The sequence below is a fragment of the Rissa tridactyla genome, chromosome 2 (genome assembly GCF_028500815.1).
Source record: "Rissa tridactyla isolate bRisTri1 chromosome 2, bRisTri1.patW.cur.20221130, whole genome shotgun sequence".
NCBI classification, from domain to species: domain Eukaryota; kingdom Metazoa; phylum Chordata; class Aves; order Charadriiformes; family Laridae; genus Rissa; species Rissa tridactyla.
This window is the reverse complement of record NC_071467.1, coordinates 51645565-51666271: the sequence shown is the minus strand read 5'-3', so window position 1 is coordinate 51666271 and position 20707 is coordinate 51645565. Positions and strand designations below refer to the sequence as shown.

General features: G+C 44.7%; 1 protein-coding gene across 2 annotated transcripts in view; it reads left to right on the top strand.

The window, feature by feature from the left end:
• Positions 1 to 20707, top strand: part of CABLES1 (Cdk5 and Abl enzyme substrate 1) — a 76784-nt gene that overhangs the window by 51334 nt on the left and 4743 nt on the right. For both annotated transcript variants that reach the window (XM_054190756.1, XM_054190755.1), the window contains 5 exons: positions 5275 to 5374; positions 6876 to 7032; positions 7827 to 7930; positions 18495 to 18601; positions 19540 to 19747. In XM_054190756.1, the coding sequence (XP_054046731.1) occupies positions 5275 to 5374; positions 6876 to 7032; positions 7827 to 7930; positions 18495 to 18601; positions 19540 to 19747 (676 nt within the window). The remainder of the gene's footprint in view (positions 1 to 5274; positions 5375 to 6875; positions 7033 to 7826; positions 7931 to 18494; positions 18602 to 19539; positions 19748 to 20707) is intronic.

Sequence of the window (20707 nt, the reverse complement as noted above, 5' to 3'; positions counted from 1 at the left end):
TTAATGGCAAAAACACTCACAGATTGAAGTCATACCTATTCTGATGATAACTTTATTTTGTGATGTTGTAAGAACCTTTTAAGAGCTCCCAAGTTCCTGCGAAGTCCTGCCCAGAAGACAAATCTAGAGGACACGGGTGAGGAGGAGAGCTGGCGGTGTCGCGTGGATGTAGCACTGCGACACAGCTGGTCTTACATTCGACTCTCAGCCGCTGGGCTGGCAGTGACCGACTGCCACTGGGGCTGGAGGTGATCAGCTACGGGACAGGAAACCCAGAGCATCAGATAGTGCATGGCCTTATAAAACCGGCCGATTCACCTCGTCTTTTATTCTTCATGGCATTGAATTCATTAAGTGCTTAGAAACTTACCTGCAGCAGGCAGGGCTGCTGCATATTGCTGTCTTGACAAGAATATAGGTATTCATCTGACTAAACTTGCCTCCAGTTAAGGGAAATAATGCAATATGGATAATCAAATGGATTGAAGCCCAGGAAACGGACCGTTCTTCTGAAATAAAGCAGGAAGTCGTTAGATAAAATGAATTTGCGTCCTTCTCAGAAAAGCTACAAACCAGCTTCATCCGGTTTCTAAAGATAAATCACTGCTGAATTTAACTTTGAATTTAACTAAATGCTCAATGTTCAGTGATGCTGAGAGCAAGAGGTTTCCAATACAATACCATCACCCCAAATAATATGTAGCCACAACGATCGATGAGTCCATAGAGCAGGCGTTACGAAGGGCCTTCGTTACCGAAACTCTGAAATCTTTGTTCGTCTTCGGTGTTTAAACTTGGTAAGAAAGTCGTTTTCAAAATGAGGCAAAAAGAAGCATTTAGGTGAGGTTGTCTTGCACACCGCACCCCCGCTGTCAGTTATTTGGCAGGTCGAGTAACGAGCATTGCAGTGAGTGTGGAAAACGGGAATATTTGCAGAAATGAGAGCATCTAAATTGGCATAAGGATAGTAGCAGTAAGCACGCAGCAAAGCAGGGTACTCTGTTACATCCCTCGGGTTTGTCACCAGCTTCCTCGCTATTCTTTCCCAACAGATTTTTGTGCACAAGGCAGTTTTGATTAAGTCATCAATCTCGAGTGCTTTTCCTGAGCACTTATCATTCTGTAGGCCTGGGGAATAATAACTATCTGGTTTTAGTCGATAATAGGGAAACTGAAGTATTCCTGCTTTTCTTTACCATTGCCCATTTTCCCTGCTTCTCTCAAATTGAACAGAAAACCAAAAGCAAGCGCGTATTAGCTTTACAGAAAGACACATAAATCTGGGGGCTTTTTTTCCCCACAACAGGACGTTTCAAAACTAAGCATCTCATGTGTGAAATTTCTAGAGCCACCGTTGCTCATTTTTGTGAGTTGCCCTGTTCCCTTAGATTGAAATTAAGTAATGAATCTCCAAAAGCTAATAGGTTTAAATTTTGAACGTTTATTTGGTGTTGGGCAAAACATCAGGACAAGAGCTGACGTGCTCACACCTAAATATGTTTGGAGAGAAAAAAAGGATACTGGCCCATTAGAGTCATCTTTCCAGGAGTTTTTCCACCTTCTCTCCCTGCAAATTGCCTCTGGAGTTGTTGTTCTAGCAACACTAATGGCAATTAGGATCTGAAAGCTCACAATCAATTAAAGCAAGCAGTCTCAGGCAGCGGGAGATCTGCTGGTGGACTGGCTGGCAGCACGTCTTTTCCAAAGTTGTCATTGTTCTTGTCCCTATAAACAGAGACGACGAGTAGAAATTATTTACAGTGATGGATAAGAACAGTATCTTTTCTTGATGCCTCATGAGCCGCCTTTGCTTTTAGAATAAATTTTAACAGTCAGGAATCGCTAAGCGTAAAATATAGACACAAAAGGCTTACATCTCTAAATAACAATTATCAGATTCCTTTTTGCAATAAGCAGAAGGCTTTTTCATGTATCTAGAAATCTATTTAATATTTAATGGACTCCTAAATTATTCACAGGTTAAAGTGTTCAACTGTTGCTGTCATTTAAAGAGCAAGTGCCCAGCAGGAGTCTTGCATGGGGCTTTGTAGATCACGTCAAAGCGTAACATTTGATTCATTAAAGAAATGTTACATCTTCCAGAGGTAATAACATCCAATTTATATTCTGTTAATCCTGGCCTGACTAATAAAAGATAGGGTGAGATTTCCTGTTTTGATTCTTATCTACCTGCTCAGTAAAACTTTTCACTGTCCCACAACAAATTTAGGATCCCAAGTCACCTGGTACTGTTCCAAGAAAATCTGTCAACTCTTTTTAAGTGGAAAAACTGTCGATTTTTTTTTTTCTGCAGTGTTGGATAACTAAAACAATATGCTTAGTTTTGTGTGTAGTTTGTAACACTGCTCAGCTTTGTGGAAATGGCATGCACAAATAGAATATCTAGAGCTTGACATTAGTGTAAATCAGGGTAACTTACCAAACTTCGTCAAAAACTGGGATCTGGTTTTTTGCCTCCTAAAGAAATATTGTCCCTGATCTTCACATTTCCTCAAGCTTTCCCTGCTCAAATAAAGTAAAGGTAGTAAGATTAAGCTCACGTGATTTATTTTTGCTTTTCGCTGTCTGCTCAAATCCCTTGAAAACTTTTTGAAAAAGCACTTTTGGAAAATAAAACAGGAAAATCAAAAATGAGGAAGAGGAGGAAGGAAGTTTTCTTCACTTAAAAGCCTCTTTGGCGAGGACCATGTTTCCTCCTCTGCATTTTGTAAGCACCTTTACTATGGGACATTGGTTTGTGCAGTTCCTCGGTCCCATTGGTAATCTAAATAACTTAAACACAGCGAAGGCTTGATTTATTTCTTTTTATATAAAGTGCCTGTCCTCCATATGCTTCTGCCTGGTGTAGCCCATTGACCGTCGTGCCACAAGAGGACGTGTGTCCTGAAGAACTTGGTGGCAGTGGTTGGTAGCACTGGTGCGGTGGCTGTACCCAGACAACCATCCTGACTGTTCCCCAGGCATGATTTGTTTGCGGAGGGCAAAGCGCAGGCATCCCCCAGGTCTTTCCTAATTGCACTTGGGATTTTAGGGGTGTGGGGAGGAAGAAGCTGTGCTGGGGCTCTCCCAGCAGCAAGGTGGCAGCCCTTGGGCTTGCTGGGGCATTTGTGAACTTATTTGTCTGTAATAGGAGGGAGGGAGGGAAAAATGAAGGATTGTCCTACAAAGACATGACTAGCTTGATGTTGGTTTTAGTAAGAAGAAACTCAAGAAGGATAAGGTAGAGTCACTTAGGGGCTCTAATTTCCTATTAAGTGTTCACTGAGATCTTTTACCAGTGAGAGGAGGATGTGCGTAAGCTAGGATGAGCCTTTCCATTTATACATTAATAAGAAACTGCACGTTGTTTAGTTCAGATTATTTCCCTCTAGAGAGGAAGTTTAGTTCTCTGTTTTGTGAACACATTTCTCTCCAAACAGTAATATTTTATTACTCTCTTTTACAACACAAGCAATCGTGTACTACCTAGAAACACAGAGCATATGTAGAGGAGCAGGAGGCCCTAAGTAACCCTTGCTACTCAGGATGAGGGGTAGTAACTGCGGTGTTTTTCACAGGGTCCTGACGGTAGAGCAGTCTTTAGAAAGATCAGGAAGATGGGGAAAATGGAGACATCAGTGCCCATCGATCTTCAGCTCATGTCCAGGGATCATTCCTGTGTGTGCTCACGCTTGCCAGCTGACTCCGATCCCTGCATCCAGAGCACTGATTTCTTCTCAGTCCCCAGAGCTGCTCTTGTTTTTAAAAGCTGGTGTGCTGACTGTTCAAAGAGTGCCAGATTTTCATTTTATGAATTACAGAGTTGTCTATCCTTGTCTGTTAATTGCATGGAGAAATTTCTCCATGGCTTGTTTTCAAAGTCATCATGGCATTATTCCTTCCTCTGTGTCTGCAAGGTTTTGAGTGGAAGGGAACTAAACTGCTCTTATATTATTTCAGGTAATTCAGATTTTTGTTCTCATTTTTGGGGTTGGGGGCTTCCTGAAATTGTTTGCTTGTTTCTTAGATAAGACCTGCTGAAATGGTTACTATTTGGCATTTATCTCTATGAGAAATAGTTCCTTTAAGCACGTTGTGCACAAGAGCAGAGAGGCTAATCCCATGCTTCTGACAGAGGGTTATTTTTACATAATTATTTGTCCAGCCCCTCAGTAACACGATATCAGGAAACAAGAATAACGATGTGACACTGTGCTAAATGAACCCCAGTCAAGAAACTAAGAGGGCTTTGTTGGGATTAGAAACTTGATACAGTCTTTTCCTTTGTCACAGAAGTATGTTTTCCAGCAGATAGACGTGTTGGATTTTTCCAGCAGTAGGGCACATGATTTATTGGGGACTTGCTGATTGCCATGTTTCAGAGAAGTAACATGAGTGACAGGTTGGAAAGGGAAGACGAGGAAACAGGGTGTGCAGAGACAAAGTCCAGCCCTGCAGTCGGGTGAAGAGCCTGCAGGGCTTCCCCCTGCCTCAGTGTCAGTGTCTCTCCCACACAGATGTTTAAGAACGTACTTGGACCTCAGTGGAAATAATTTTCAACTAGGAAAATATTGTGAGATAAGTGCTCCGGAGTTGTATACAGCTGTTATTTGCGGCGCATAAATTTGCTCTTTTTTTTCTTTTATTTTCACTCATATTTTGATTGTGAGGCTAAAGCATGGGATACAGCCTGCTTCTCTCGGGCATCTCATTTACCTCCAAGTGTAAGATGGCAAACAGGTCAGTCCTCCTAAAGTAGATCCCCGAATTTCCATCCCAAGGCAATGGACAGCTGGGTTTCTCCTGCTCACGTCCAGCAGGAGGGTCGCTGGGCTTTGGACACTCTCCTGCACTTGGAGGAGCAGGAATCCCTCCTGAATTCAGCAGTTTCTGTCCGACGGCGTAGGGGGACGTGCGTATGTTCTGTAGGAGCATTCGTCTGCTGGATACATGGCACTTAAGTGCTCAAGCTACATTGTTGGATCTCACCTGAAGTGTATATGACTTCCAGTTCCTTCCCACTGCCAGGTTCTGTCAGAGGCACCCCATGACGGGGAACCTTGCTCTACACCATAGGTGGGGTATGAGGTGCAACCTGCATTTTAATGTATTTTAGACAACACAAGTGCTGCCCGTAGAAGAAGTTCTCTGATCTGTGCTGTGCATTGGCATGTTTGGATTAATGCTGCTATACCTTATTTCAGCATTGGGTGGTGGAAGGTAAACCAGGTATGTATATTAAGAGCTGTTTCTGCTCTGGTTTCTGTTCCCCAGGGATATGAAGCTGGAAGGTGGACGCCAGTGCCATTCTACCGGAGTGTGTCTCAAAGAGATAATTGGTCTTGAAGGTGTGGAGCTCGGAGCGGATGGGAAGGTGGGGATGCTTCAGTTACTACTACGTTAGATTTTTGTAATAAGGGGAAAAAAATGTGTAACTAGTAACAAGCACAGATAGAAAAATAAATTAAAACGTGCACTGTAACACTATAGTTAAAGCACAGTATGTGCAAACTGGAATTCAGACCAAGCTGTCAATGCAAACAACTCTGTTTCCTTGAAGAAATTTGCCTGCGGCAACATCTGAGTCTGTAAAGAATTGCTGAATCGCGCAGCCTTCCCCTGGCTCTAACAGGAGGTATCACTGCAGAGTATATTGTCAGAGGCCTGAAAATAATTTCTGTTGAGAGTTGTAAGCTGTAATTCTGCTTGCTCTCAATTTTATTTAATAAAATATTTTTTTCTTAACGGTATATTTTCCAAAGAGCAGGAAGACAGAAGTACAAATCTGATGAGTATTTCAAAATCCAGGAGTGTATTCACTTGAATAGAATAAGCAATTACGAATCTGTAGGGAAAGTGATCCGTTTTAAACAAGTATATAGAGGAGAGACAATTTTAATCATAAACTAAAACATTTTTTTCTGAAAGCTTGATTTACTTTTTACAGTTCAGTTTACCCAGTCTGCCGCCATTTATGGATTGAAAGGCGTTAGGTCAATGCTGCTACACATGGTGCGCTCACCTAACCAGGTGTCAGGCCAGACCACAGGCTGTAAATTCCTGAAGACAATCTGTCTGCTTATAAATAAATGAAAGCTCACATGATTTATTTGATACCTGTTCTGACCTCCTCCTAGTAAACCAGTCTGGAGTCTGAGACTCTTTAGACTCTTTTTTTTTTTCTTCAATATAATGTTATTTTTGGAAAATAAACCTGCGAGAAGCAAGGCCAAGGATGAAAGTGGAGAATTGGTACGCTCTAAAAATAATTTTGTCACAAGTTGTTCATTCACACTCAGTCCGTGTTAGGAGGTAGTAAATGATCTCCCACAACCATTGCTGTAAACTGGTAGCTCACTTACAACACCAGTAAGACTCTGCCAGACAAAATCCTAAAGGACAAAAATACCGGAAAAAGTGCTCAAGTTTAGCAACGTTCAAGTGATTTGCCTCTGGCTGCTCTGTGCTGAGGGACCCGTAGGGATGATGCTGTTTCAGTAAAGAAGCACCTGAAACCTGCTACAGAGAAGGCCCACTGAAAAAAAAAAAAAACCAACCCGACCAAATTTACATATTTTTAAATCTGACCCTTGAGTAGGATTTTGTAAATCCAGCATATTAGAGCTTGCGTTTGTGGGTTTGTTTTGTTGAAGAATTAATGCCTTTGCAGAAGTTTTTTTTTCGCATGGATAAAGTGACTGCAGTGAAGCAAATGTGGGTGACTGGTGTTTATTCATCTGTGCCTAACTATTAAATCCAGAAAATCCTCCGCTAATTTGGCTTCTCTTGCTTACAATCAGGATGCGCCAAAGGCATCCCGCTGCGGCTGAGCTGGGCTGATAGTAACTGTCTGTCCGTTCTGACTTTCTTTTTAGACGGTTTCTTATACACAGTTCCTATTTCCCACCAACGCTCTGGGAACTCGGAGGAACACAATAGACTCCACCTCATCCTTCTCCCAATTTCGCAATGCAAGCCATCGTAGCCTTTCTTTGGCAAGAGCTAACAGCACCCAGGGGAGCATTGATGCAGGTAACTTCTCAAGAAGCTTGTTCTAATATCCTTGGGTACCCTGGCGATAGGTAGTTATTGTGAAGGATGGACGGATGTCATGTTTTAGTCCCCCTTTTTGCTTAAATTAAGCAAAATACAGTCTCATGTCATGGGTGAAACAGCTCATTCCATGTTTATTTAGCATAGCTGGCTTGCGGATGATGGGAAGTTAAGTAAACAAGGCTGCTGGTCCTCTCCCCTGCCCCTGATGGCACTCGGCGTGCCTCCTCCTGTCACCAGCATTGTTTGTTCCTCCTGCATCAGGCTCATCGTTACCTTCCTTTGCTATGGAAAATTTACAGTGGCAACACAGTAGTCATACGCTGAAGGTGTAAATCATCCTTGTGACCTTTATTCAGCTGGAAAGGGCTGTGTTTACAAAACCAGGCACAAAACATAAGCCAAAGCACTATATGCTTAAGATAGTTTGGCATGTTTAATGAAACAAATCAAAACATCCACATAAACAGATGAAAACTTGTTGCCGGGAATAAAAGTCATTGTGGCGCTTCATATAATTTTACAGTTCTGTAAGCCCTATATTCCCATTTACCAGGTAATTCATAAGCTGTAGGTCCTCTGTGTCTTTGCAAATTTTATTAGTATTGAAATACTTAGAGTTTTCAAGATTTAGAAAAATCTTTCGACTCTTTCAAAAACCTTGCATGAAGATTGTTTTGTGCGTTGTCTGTGAACTCATTTGCCACTTCTGTTAAGTCCAGAGATTTCTTGATGTAATGAATTCTTTTCTTAAATTTACCATTGTTTTGTAGGTAGTGACCTTGGAGACTTTGTTGAATACGACCCAAATCTTTTAGATGATCCCCAATGGCCGTGTGGAAAACATAAGCGGGTTTTAATATTTCCTTCATATATGGTAAGTGATACGCAAAATTAGGTGTAGCACAGATAAGTTTCGGTAACAGTATTTTGAAGGTTGAGGTTACATTTGGCCATATTTTAGAAAGATTATTTTTTTTTTAAATCTACTAATAACAGCTGTTTGGAAAGCTTTGTTCTACGTGACAGTTACTTACTGGGACCTGTAAAAACAAACTCGTGGAGGTATTAAAAAAGTAAACACGTTTATTACCGCTGTATTTCATAAACGCTTTAGATGAAAGGCTTGTTGGAACAATGCACTCATTCTCTCGCATTCAGAGGAAAATTTATACTTCCTCTAATTGGCATGTATTACAAAATAGGAGGATGCCCATTAGGGTTTTTCCGAAGTCATGAAGCTGCATTGTGTTTTGATGCTTATCATTCACTCCTTAGAACAGCTCTTCGGTGTCTAGTAGAGCCTTTGTTTCCCAGGTATTTATTTCACCATGGGATAGTCCTTCCTTTAATTGCAGCAATTATGAGGAGAGCCAGTGTATTTTTCACTATATCCAAGCCCGTAACAATCCAGACGCATAACTCTTCCTTGATCTGTGCTCTAACTCCGTGTTTTCTCTGCTGAGAGACTCCTGTAGCCTTTTCTCAGTTGCACCAAGTCTGTAGCCTGGTGTGCTATTTTGGCAGGACTCCTGCAAGATGCAGTGCTGTCGTATGTGTGTGAGCACCTATCTGTCTGAATTACACATCCAAAGTAGTAGTAGGCAGCAGGAAAAAGCTGCTTTTTTTTTTTTTTTTTTTGAAGTGGTGTCCTAGTACTCTTACCTATATAGAAATAGGATAGGATTTGAAACCCTGAGGTCTAAAGTGTCGTCCATGCCCTCACTTAACTTGGAACAGAGGTATGATTTAATAAACTACGAACGTGTGTAAATACACCGTCTTTGTAGGTTCTTTTCTGCCCCTTACGCTGGTCTTTATTTCATAACAGGGCTCTTGGGTGCTCCTTCTTCAAAAGAAATGGATTTTACATGTTCCATGTAGACTGAAGCTTAACTCCTTGCTGGCAAGAGTGTTCTGCCTGTTGCACAGAAAGGCTTAATCGAGCTCTGCGTTTGTGCTAAATTTTCAAGTGGGAAGTCCAGTATGTCCTCTGCTTACTTTCAGCCAGTTTTACTTTTAGGGTTGGCAAGTTATTTTTTGGCTGCCAACCCACAAAGTGTCAACCCCTCACGGCAGCTACAACTGGGTGGGAAAAATATTCGTTAGGTTTTGATACGGTTACTGTCACGGATGGGGAACTGTCATCCCTCAAACGGAAAGACGTTGTTAACTGGCGTCCAAAGTGAACATAGCTTTCGCAGCTGCCAATGTGCGCCAGGCCATCTGAGTCCTCTGGGATCACCTGAGGTCTTTGATCCCTTTTCGACTTGGTGTTGAGATGGATGTGGTCAGAAGAGCCAAACTAGGTCAGGGGAGGTCTCCACCCACAGGGACCGGGTGTTCGATGCCCTTCTTTTCCACGTGCTGGTCAACCACAGCATTTTGAGGTGCTTTTATTGCAGTAAGGAGCTGGCTGGGGATTTCCACTGTCACAGAGGTATGATTAGATGCTTTAAAAGTGAAAAATGGACTTCAAGGGCAATTGTTAAAATCAATGTCATTATTTGTCTAGAATATATCTGCGCTGGCTGGGGTCTCCCTGCTTTTTCATTTTCTCTAGGAGTTAATTACTGTTGTGTCTGGAAAAATGCCTTATTTCACATTTTGGGGGTTATTTTTTGCCTGAATTTGCCTTCCAGCCATCACTTCTTCAGCACTGCCCAAGGGTCTGCAGCACTTGCGTCTCCCGCTGTGAAGGCAGCACTAACCTAAGAAAAGGCTGAAGGACATAAAGTGCCGTGTTTCTTTTCTTGGTGGGAATAACCGGCACGTGCCAAGAGCTCTCTTGTCCGAGGTCCGAGGGTTTTGCCGGCCCCCGGTCGAGGCGGCATAGCTGTGATGCCACGCGGGAGCTGCACAGCTTTGCAAGAAACCCAAGAGAGTGGGTGGCTGTTCTTCAGGGCTCGGCCGAGAGATTTCACAAGGGGCTGGTGTTTCCTTCAGGGAGGAAAGATAGTGTCAGAGTGTCCCGGGAACTTGCAGGTTAAATAGGATTTTGCAACACGGGCTGCGGGTAGGGAGGGCTTGTGTGTCGAGCTGGTGAAAATAGGGCCATATTGTCTCCGTAGGAGACTTTACTCGCATCCATATTAGACTTTCCAGACTCAGCTGGCGTTCCCCCTCCCTGCAGTTCGCATCAGCGTGAACAGGAGCATAATAGGCTGTAATTTCGAGTCATTTTCTTCCCCAAATATAAAAAAATCGGCGTATGCTGCAATTAAAGCAAATTGCAGTCTGAGGCCAGCGAGAAACCTGCGTTGTTTTTTTTTTTTCCTGACCGTGCACAGCCATCGCGGTATCGACAGACCTCCGCCAAGTGACCGTGGAGCTGTAGAGCTGCTGCACGCAGATTGAAACCAGTCTCTGGTCCTGAGCGGAATATAGCAGTAATTAAATGCCTCTCGCAAGTGCCGGAGCAGCTGAGAGCCGCTCTGATGTCAGCGCCCAACATTGAGCTGTGTGCGGAGCGCTGCAGCTTGTAATTAAAGTTTTGTTACTTGGCCAGCATTTAGCATTAATGCTTGGCAGCTGCGAGCTTGTAGATATTTCCCCCCACCTCCCCTCATCCCCCCCAGCCCCTTACGGATGTCAGAGCAATTAATGTGGGGAAGGTGTGCGGGAGGAAGGGGAACACATGGCGGTGCGGATGAGCGAGGCTGAGTGCTGGGCTGCGGCGCTGGCTGCGGAACAGGGCTACGCGCGCCCGTATTACTCCTGGGAGCCCAGCTCGTGCTTCGCAGGCCAGGATTTCTCCGATGGTGAAACTCCGTCTGTGTGAGTGCTGCATCAGTAAACACTGCAGGCTTTATCCTGAGGCATGAGGCAGGAAAAACATGTGGTCCTGCTCGGATTTTCCTCTGAAATACGTGCAGTCAGCACTCCAGCCTACGCGACATGTCGTTCCCTCTGTTTTTGCGGAGCCTGAGTTTATCATCACTGACATCGATTTTAACAGTCTTGTAACTTTACCGGGCTGAATTAGTCCTGACCTGCAGAGGATTTTTAGCTGCAAGTCCTCAGCTGTTTTCAAGGAGTAGCTGAGCTTCCTCCTCGAAGATAGCTGTGGGGAAGGAGAAGTGCTTTCGGTTTGGTCTTTCTTTACGTCCACGTTCCTAGCTTGAAAGGGTATGCACGTCCCTGTCACATTTCTAAAAGTAATACCCACAAACAGCCTGTCAGGGGGTGATTCTGAAAAAGCAGCTTCAATACTTTCCCAACACAAACTCTACAGCTTCTGTTAATTGTGTTAGTCGTATCTAAATTCTGGTCTACCCTGGAGAAATTATTTTTGTTTTATGGTGGCTTCGTAGGAGAGTCTACAATCTCTACCGCAATATAAACAGTAAGAGGTAGAAGAATTTCGTGCTTGGGGGTGGGGGGGAGGAGGGAAACATCATGTCACGGTTAACAGATGTCTTCCTGGCTGATACCGCTAAACCAGGAATTCTTGCAGATTCTTAAATCTCTCTAGAATGGGAACCTTTATCTACCAGACAGAGCAGTAATTTCTGTGGTGACCAGGGTACATCCAAACTCGTCGGTGCCTCCCTGGCCTCCCTGCGTTCTTGCCACAGCAGAAACAAACTCCTTCCCTGCAGAAGGAGAAAACTCACCCCACACCGGGCATGCGGCTGGCCCCCGCTGTCCTGCTTTTGTTGGTAACACACAAACACAGGAGCATCTTCAGCGCACTGCCAGAACGTGCAGCAAAAGAAGAAAAGCCCATATTGGCAGCGTCTTGACTTTGAGTGACCCTTCTGTAACAACATCCCTGCCATACTCCATCTATCCGCGCCCAAGGGATGCGCTTGGCAATTGGTTTGGGTACTTAACGACGATTTCAGGGTATTGGTTTAATTATGTCCAAATAAATTGGCATCTCCGCGCCGCTCATAAAAAAAGCGCGTCGCAAAAGCCCGCAGTGCTCTTACAGCGGGGCTGGCCGTCAGCCCGCGTTTGCCAGGTACTGCTGCACTGGTGTCTAGCGCTGCCAGGCTGCGTTATTAAATATTAGTCCGCCGATGGGATTTTAAAATTAGAACTGCTTGCTGCCCTGGCCGTTCAGTCTAACAAAAAGCCCTGCAGGATGATGTAGCGCCTTCGGTCTCTCGCTCCCTGGTTCTGTCTTTCACAAGGAGCGTCAAGGTCAGGAGTACTCCCCTGCAGCCAGCGTCCTTCGGTGCCGTCACCCTCTGCTTCGAGGCGCTTCCGTAGCTGTAAATTAAGCATCTCCAGACTGTTTTTTAATCAGCTTCTGACCTTGTTCCCAAAAGTCTCAGGGAGGAGAGGATCACAGGGGTGGTATATATATTCCTATTTAAGCCCTGTGCTCTATGCATTTGATGCTGTATTTGGCTGAGACTCCAATAAACAACTGTTTTGTAACAATGACACGCTGCATTAATTGAGAATGATTTCAGTGTGTTAACCGTATAAAATAAACTGGCGTCCTTCCATGTACTTCAATTCCAAGAGGCAGTTTTGAGATTATTTGCTTTGTGAAATTTGAAATCTTTCAGCTTAAGACCCTTGAACGTTAGTAACTTTCTAACAACAGAAACATCTTCTTTTAGTCTTCCTTTTCCTTTTTTGTTGTTGTTTGGGTTATTTTCCTTATTTAATTATAGATAAGGAATCACTCCCATTTTCCATCATCAGTTTAAGCCTCTGCTCTATCAGGATTTCCCATATGCATCTTCAGCCGTAAGTGTATGAATTGGGTTACTGACAGTTAATAGCTACATAGCTGGTGACCTACGGTATGCGTTAAGGTAGCCAAGCAGTGCAGTCATTGAGTTCTTTTCAGTTCTTCTGCGGTTGAGAACTTACCGTCAGCCTGCCAAAATTCTGTTAAAGGTATCAGTCTTCTCTCTGCTGTCTGTGAAGTAGATTTATCAGGGGTACACAGTAGTGACAGCTGAAGAGAGCCTATATATATATCTTTCATGTTATTCACCTATTTTATTCTGATTTTATCCTTCTTAAGCGGGAGATAGAGGCATCCAAGGCTAGATCATCTTTTATTGGTAGCGTGCCAAAGTAGGATTTATTTTCAACAATATTTCATCTTGCCCGTCTTTCCAGCCATTTCAGGCATCCTCCCTCCTCCCGTATTTGTGAAACTATATATACAGCTTTCCTATCAGAAAGCAGCTGCTTGAAAACGCGTGTGAATAACACACAAGGCAACCTCCAAGTTCAAAACTGCCAGCCATGCAAAAAGTGTGCAGAGTACAGATTTCGGCCGAAGCATTTATCCTGTTGTCCAGGCATGTGTCAGCGACCATATATCAAGGCTTTCATTCGTCTTGCGCAACTTCCATCGCCAAACTAAAATATACATACACAGCTTTGTATACAGAGAACGTGAACAGGGCTCACGAAGGAGCATTGCTGAAGGCTGAAGTGAAATGTGTTTTGTGCAAATAAGCTGTGAGAAACAAGACAGACGTTTCTGGATGACAGAAGTTACAAACATTCGCGATTAGAGTATGAGAGAGACAGTTTGGTAGTTCCCAGTGCCCTGCTCGTGTGTCTGACAGCTCTGGGAGTGCAGAGAGCCTGCCTGCTAGGGAATGGCATTATGTATGAGAAAGCAGGTTTGGAAAGAAAAAAGCTGTGCTCCTTTTAGCGAAATATTTGCAAACCCTTCATAAAATTTGGGGCATCGGTATTGAACGGTGCGCCTACATGGGCAATACCAGAGTTGTTCCAGGCAGACAAAAATCCACACTGTTTACAGATAGCTGGCTGAATATGAGCCAGCAGTGTGCCCAGGTGGCCAAGAAGGCCAATAGCATCCTGGTGTGTATCTGAAATAGTGTGGACAGCAGGAGTAGGGAAGTGATCGTCCCCCTGTACTGGGCACTGGTGAGGCTGCACCTTGAGTATTGTGTTCAGTTTTGGGCCCCTCAGTACAAAAAAGACATTGAGATTCTGGAGCGTGTCCAGAGAGGGGCAATGAAGCTGGTGAGGGGTCTGGAGCGCAGGTCTTAGGAGGAGCAGCTGAGGGAGCTGGGGTTGTTTATCCTGGAGAAAGGGAGGCTGAGGGGAGACCTTATCGCTCTCTACAACTACCTGAAAGGAGGCTGTAGCGAGGTGGGGGTCGGTCTCTTCTCACAAGTAAGAGGGGATAGGACAAGAGGAAACGGCCTCAAGTTGCGCCAGCGGAGGTTTAGATTGGACGTCAGGAAAAATTTCTTCATTGAAAGGGTTTTCAAGCATTGGAACAGGCTGCCCAGGGAGGTGTTTGAGTCACCATCCCTGGAGGTGATGTGTAGATGCATGGGACCATGCACAGGACATGTTTTAGTGGTGGACTTGGCAATGTTAGGTTGATGGTTGGACTTGATGATCTTAAAGGTCTTTTCCAGGAAAAACAATTCTATGATTCTATGTCTTCTCCTCAATGTGGCAGCTTTGTTTGGGACTTGCAGACAGCTCAAGCGCAATGAAATGGCCTAAAACAGAGAAGAGAAGCGTACACGCTGAGCAGAGAGCAGGCAGCGAAAGATGACGTTAGGTCTGGGCCCTCATGCATCAGATCCCAGCTGGTCCGTGGGGGTCACTGGGCCACCCCAGAGGTTTCCTCCACTCTATCCCTCGTGGGCAGGAGCAGCAGCGGGGGGTGTCTGCTCAGTGCCAAGCCGTTCGTGGGGTACAGGAGGTACCCCAGGCAGGACTGGGATTTCTCTGTAGCTTCGTGGGTGCTGCGCCCCAGCCACAGGGTGAGAGCAAGAGGGGATCCTGGTCAGAAACAGTTAGAAGGGGGTAACTGATCTGATCGCTCAACAGACACTAATTTAGCATTGCTTTTAAATTACCTATCAACGGATGTTCCTTTTCTTTTTTTTTTTTGCTGCCCCTGTGGTGGGCAGGGTCCCACATGGACACATTTCTGTAGGCACCAGCTGGGCAAACAGCATCCCACTGCTCACACAAAGTTGGGCTTCTGCAGCAGCGACAAAAAAAAAAAAAAAAAGAGAAGGGGAAAAAAATAAAGTTGCCCAGTTCCTTTCTTTGAGAATAAGGGCAGTTAGCTGAGCTCTCCGGCATGGCACTGACAAGATGAGACAGCTGCCTTAGAGCCAGTGTGTTCAAACATGCTGCCGTTATCCTGTTACATGAATCAAAACCAGCACACACCAGCTTTCATCTGGATTTCATTATTGTGATTTATATCATAGAGACTGTTGTCTTGCAGGAAGCAGCGGTATACGGAGTTGGGGGTGGGGGGGAGATTCTTATCATCAGGACAAAATTGACAAATCTCTCTGTTTAAAAATAGCCGTACCTCCTTACCATTTTCAGTTTTAAGCAGCCTGCTTATTCTCAAACCTTTTGAGTGCTTTGCTTTAAATAATTTTTTTTTTTTTTTAAAAAGAGCTTTTCTCCTTCTAAAGAGAATTTAGCTGAATTCTGGCAAGTCTCCCGCGGGCTGGAGGAGTCCCAGGTAAAACAGAGGGTGCCTGTGGAGCAGCCGTGGGGAAAGGTGCACCCCAGGAGGGGGCTGCTGCTGCGTGGCAGAGCCTGGGGCTCGCTCCCCCTCTGCACAGTCGCCCCCCGAGCTGGGGTCACGCCAGCACCTACTTGTTAGAGATGAAAGCAACTGGAACTTGCTGTCCAGCATAATTCCTGGGGAGCTGAGGCCGGAGGATGGCCGGGCCCTCCCGCCGCTGCCGTGTGCCCTTTCTGCTGATGAGTGGTCTCTGTCGGGTGGGAGATGTTCGTGCGTGATTGCATCCTCCTCTGGGTGAGTGAAGACGATTACCTGGAGAGAGTCAAATGGCAGGCCTGCCGGAAAAAAACCGTGATCACTTTGAGGGAGATAATTAAGATAAAACTAAGCAGCTCCGTGGTGATGGATAGCAAACAACAGGCAGTTAGGTTCGCAGCGAAGCATGAAATAAGGTGTCGTGTAGGTTCACACAGTAGAACTGAGCTCACTCTTTCTAGGATTGCCTAAGACAACCAAAAAAATGCTGTTAGTGACTAAAATAATCTTTGGATTTAATAGCGGGTAACCTTTATGTGCTCAGTGTCTCTTGACTCTGTAAGTAAGAGCAGCATGGACTGGTGCTTCTGTACTTTGAGTAGCAGATGGCGCTGGTCTGAATTATGTCATGTGGCTTGTTTCAATAGTCCTCTTATAACAGTAATAAGAGGAACCCTCTTAATTACACATAGAACTCCCCGTGTATCTGTATGTTAGAAGCACCCAGCTTGCTGATAATCCTCTGGCAAAAAAACCAAGGAGCAGGCAGGCAGCGACATCCCAGGGAAAGAAAGGAGAGGAGTGATTGGTAAGATCTTCATTCCTCTGCTTCGGAGGGCTGAGCCCTGCCAGGTGAGAAGCAGCACAGGAGAAGCTGTCTGTGGTGAAGAGCCACGGCCGCACGGGTGCGTGCGTACATCCTTCCAACCTCAGCACAATTAAAACCAGGCAGACCCACACATTCAGTTGAAGCCTTTTCCCTCCAAGAAACCTTCCCAAGGTTTCTTCTCCCTGTCTTTTCCTCTCTTCCTTTTATTCAGGGGTGATAGTGCATTGCCTGCTTCAGTGTCAAGACAGAGTATGAATTTTTAACCTTGATGGCAGTGCAGTGTCTCGAGCTCATCCATACGCATGCAGGGCAGCAGGGGTGGCTGAAGAGGGCTGATGTGGCTTTCTATGCTAGGACTGAGTTTCCTTAATAAATTATCCCCTTTACTGAGTAAAGTTTGGACTGGTGCCTAACACGTAACTGTGTTGGAGGGGGCTCACAAGCATTTAGGAAAATGGGCAGGCAACTGTTCTGCGTGACGTTCCCAGCAGAGTTACCTGCCAGGACATAGAGGGGAACAGTTTATCGGGACAGATAAAGCTTCTCACACTGCGAATCAGATAGCAGAATGGCCCACATTTTAAAATGAGTGTATGACTGTAACAACACCCTGTGGCAAGTTGTTGTTATATTCCTATTACAGTAGTTTACCTCAAATACTGCTGTGTGCTATTCAGGGAAACATATGCTCTGTTTTCTTTTAAATTCCTATAATTATCCATTATTTCAGTACCATATCTCCTAAATAAAGTGCAGGAAAAGTTAGGTGTGCGTTACTTCCCTTCATGCTCATTTTGGCTCCAGACTAGAACATGATCGGGTAACAAGAGTTGTCCGATTGCTCTCTAGAGCCATTACACTCTCTCCTCCCCAAGCCCTTCCATATACTGTTTTAATTATTCAAAAAAAATTGCAAGCATATGCAGTCGGTCTTTTTGGGCTGATTTGCATTCCCCTGAGGATATAATACAGCCAGGCTCCATTTTCCATAAAGGCATAACATGCGGCAGGTGTTTTGCCTGTCTCTTTCAACATCTTGTTGTTTAGCATTAACAGCCCTTTGCCATAGCATAGGTTAATCAGAAACAGAAATTAGGAGGGAAAAATGCTTTTGCTGGAAGGAGAATGCACTGCGCTGCAGACTGCTGCTCTCCCACCGCCCGTGCTTGAAGCTGGCCGGGAGCTGCTTGCCTGGGGACCAGGTTGTCCCTTGGCTTGCCCAGGCTGGGGCTCTTTTCTGCTTCTGCCCGAGAGGCCGAACAGCCAAAGTCAGGAAAGGAATTGGCGCATCCCCAAAATGAAGGTTGGTTTGTTGTTCTGCTGATAGATTTTTGGCCAGGTGAGTGGTGACAAAGGATTTGGGTAAAATGCTTCCTGCATGGAGACTGAAGGAACCAGAGAAGTGCTGCACGCCCCTCGGTGCGAGTGCTGGCATTGCAGGAGTGGCCGGGAGGACCCTCTGCTACTTGAGGAAATCCTTTAGGTTGTGGCAAAAGGGAATAGCAAGCTCAGTGTAAAGGAGGTAGACTGTACACTTTGAACGTTGTCCTAACTCGATATTTTTGTCCACTTACTGCCTAACTTCTGACAGCATTACTATCTTGCACTCTACTGAATGACCAGCCATGCAGGTTAATTACCTGTATTTTCAGAAACGTATGCTATGGCAGTCAAGAATTTGTACCAGCAGTTCCTTTGAGGAATCGATTTGAGAGAAACTCACAATGTGTCTCAGAACCGCATGGAGATACGCACACGAAATCTGGGCATCAAATCAGTTCCTGTGATGATTCTTTTTTTTTGTTTAACAAGATTTCTCAGCTAGGTTTTATCCGCCCACATTTAGCTTAAACTTACTTTTAGCGATACTTGGAGGATCCTAATAAGGTCTGCGTTGTTCAGGGCATGTGCTGAACAGTCGTCTCGGATTTCAGGTGACTTGCTCTGACAGAGCAGTCACAGACAAATTGTTGCCTTAATTCAGACTGAATTTTCCCCTCTCCTGAAAGCGTTGGGATTGACTGGCATTTGTTTGGTATTCCTTGCTTTTGGAAATTGAGTGATCTTGTTTGTTACAAACTAAAAGAGCAATTCTCGCTTGACCGTGTGTTACAGACCACAGTCATAGACTACGTGAAGCCATCAGATCTCAAGAAGGACATGAACGAGACCTTTAAGGAGAAGTTCCCTCACATCAAGTTAACGCTCAGTAAAATAAGAAGGTACGTTGCGAAGTGTGGTAAGGCTGCAACGTGATGCAGCTGTCTCCTGTGTCAGCACAACTGCTGCTGCACGCGAGGGGAAGGACAGCACTGATTGATCTTCCAGGAGCAGTGACCGGCAGAGGTGCAGAATAAGTCAGACCATTGCTTTGATTAGTGGGCTGAGTAAACAAGATAGGGGAATGTACAAACACACACCACTCAGGTGTCAAATGTGGCATCTAATGGGATGAGGATGCGAGCTGGGCATGCGCTATGCGAAAATAGCCAGAAAAATAACACAACAGAGTCTCTAAGCTCATGGCACTTAGCTTAAAAAGAGACTGAGAAAAGAAAAATGCTGACTTCTGTGCCTTGTCCAGAGAGAGTGGCCAGAAGGGAAACAAGTGGGCAGCTTCACAGCAAAGTTGTAGTATTTCACCACTCCTTACAGTGTGGCAGGCTAGACATATTGCTTCACTGAAGTACTGATCATTTCATTTGACTGAACTGGCCGGAAGGATACCGAGTCGCGTTGCTCCGTAACCAGACAATACTGCAGTATGTGGAAAGACTGTCAGTTTGGATTTGGCCAACCATAACCGGCAGCAGAGCTGCACATAGAGCACAAGCAATCAAGCTGGTGTTACTAAATAAAGTGTATGCACCTTAAGACCTCTGATGAAATATTGTTACTAAAAATGTCAACGCTTTTCAGTTGCTTTTATAGTTTGATGCAACTATCTGTTGGGGGCAGTGAGGGGGAAGGGTGAGGTCAAAATGTGCCATGAAATGTCCCCAAAACAGAGCAATTAACATAATGTAATTAACGTAAATTACATTTTCTTTTTGCCCTCCATTTGACTAAGCGGGAATCTCTGAAAGGATGGCTCTTAGGGTGAAATGAGAAATGCTTGAAAACGCAGTTCACAGCATACTTGTCTGGTCTCTTTACTCAGCTTGAAGAGAGAAATGCGCAAGCTTGCTCAAGAAGAATGTGGTTTTGAAGAGCCTACAGTGGCCATGGCCTTTGTCTACTTTGAGAAGCTCGCTCTCAAGGGGAAGCTGAACAAGCAGAATAGAAAGCTTTGTGCTGGAGCCTGTGTTCTTTTAGCAGCCAAAATTGGCAGTGACCTCAGAAAACATGAAGTCAAGCATCTTATAGATGTACGTATCCATAGGTTTCCAGTGTTCCTTCTACATGAAGTGCCAGCACGTGGTCTATGCAAGCCTGCTTGTCAGTAGTCACCCTCTCGTCTAGGTTTCCAGCTGTACAGCCAGCTAAATGCCTTTTTTTTTTTGTTATACATTTATGTGGAAGTAGTAGTACTCAATGTCAAGCTCGCTTGATGTGATTGAAGACCCTGGTGTCAGATACTGTGAGGTTTGAGAGGTATCTGACCACCATTCTCTCAATACAAGTCAAAAATTAAACCTCAGGAAATTCATTTTGCTTTTAATTATGTTTTCAAGAGTCACTAAAGACTCTCCTTTGAGAGCTAATTGCAGATACTAATTTCAGAGGGAGTCTAGTAGACTACAGAGTTTGTACTTCTTTCATCAAGTTCAGCTTTTGGTCAAGAAAACCTGAAGAAGTGTTCCCATTAGAACACCTCAGCCCAGCTGTTTTGGTTTTTTTTTGTAGAGTAGAGTGTTTGGGTTTCCACCTACTCCTTATGAAAGAGTTAACAGAAAGGGGTGTTATTCCGTAGTCCATTTGCAAGCACCAAGATACCAATCTGGTTTAACAGCTGCAGAAAGTTAGGGCAGGTAACTGGGTACTTTGGTTACAACCAGCTCACTTAGTTCAAGAGACATGGAAATTTGGTTGGGGGGCAGAACTGCGGAATCATGCCCTTCTGCCACAGCCACAGAGCTGGGTGGACAGTCAGTTTGTTAGAAGGCCCTCCAAATAACCAGGAAAAAAATCAGCCTGGTGGGAGTTGGAAAATCTGGCCTCCCATGCTATTCTGAAACATCGGTCCATCCTTAAGACCTACTGAATTTTTTAGTAGACCCAGTTAGCCGAGGAGTGGACGGGGAGATCATAAGAGGATGGGGGGAGAATATCCCTGAACAGCTGGTTGCCTACTTGTAGCGTCCAAATCCAGTGACAACAGCAGAGCA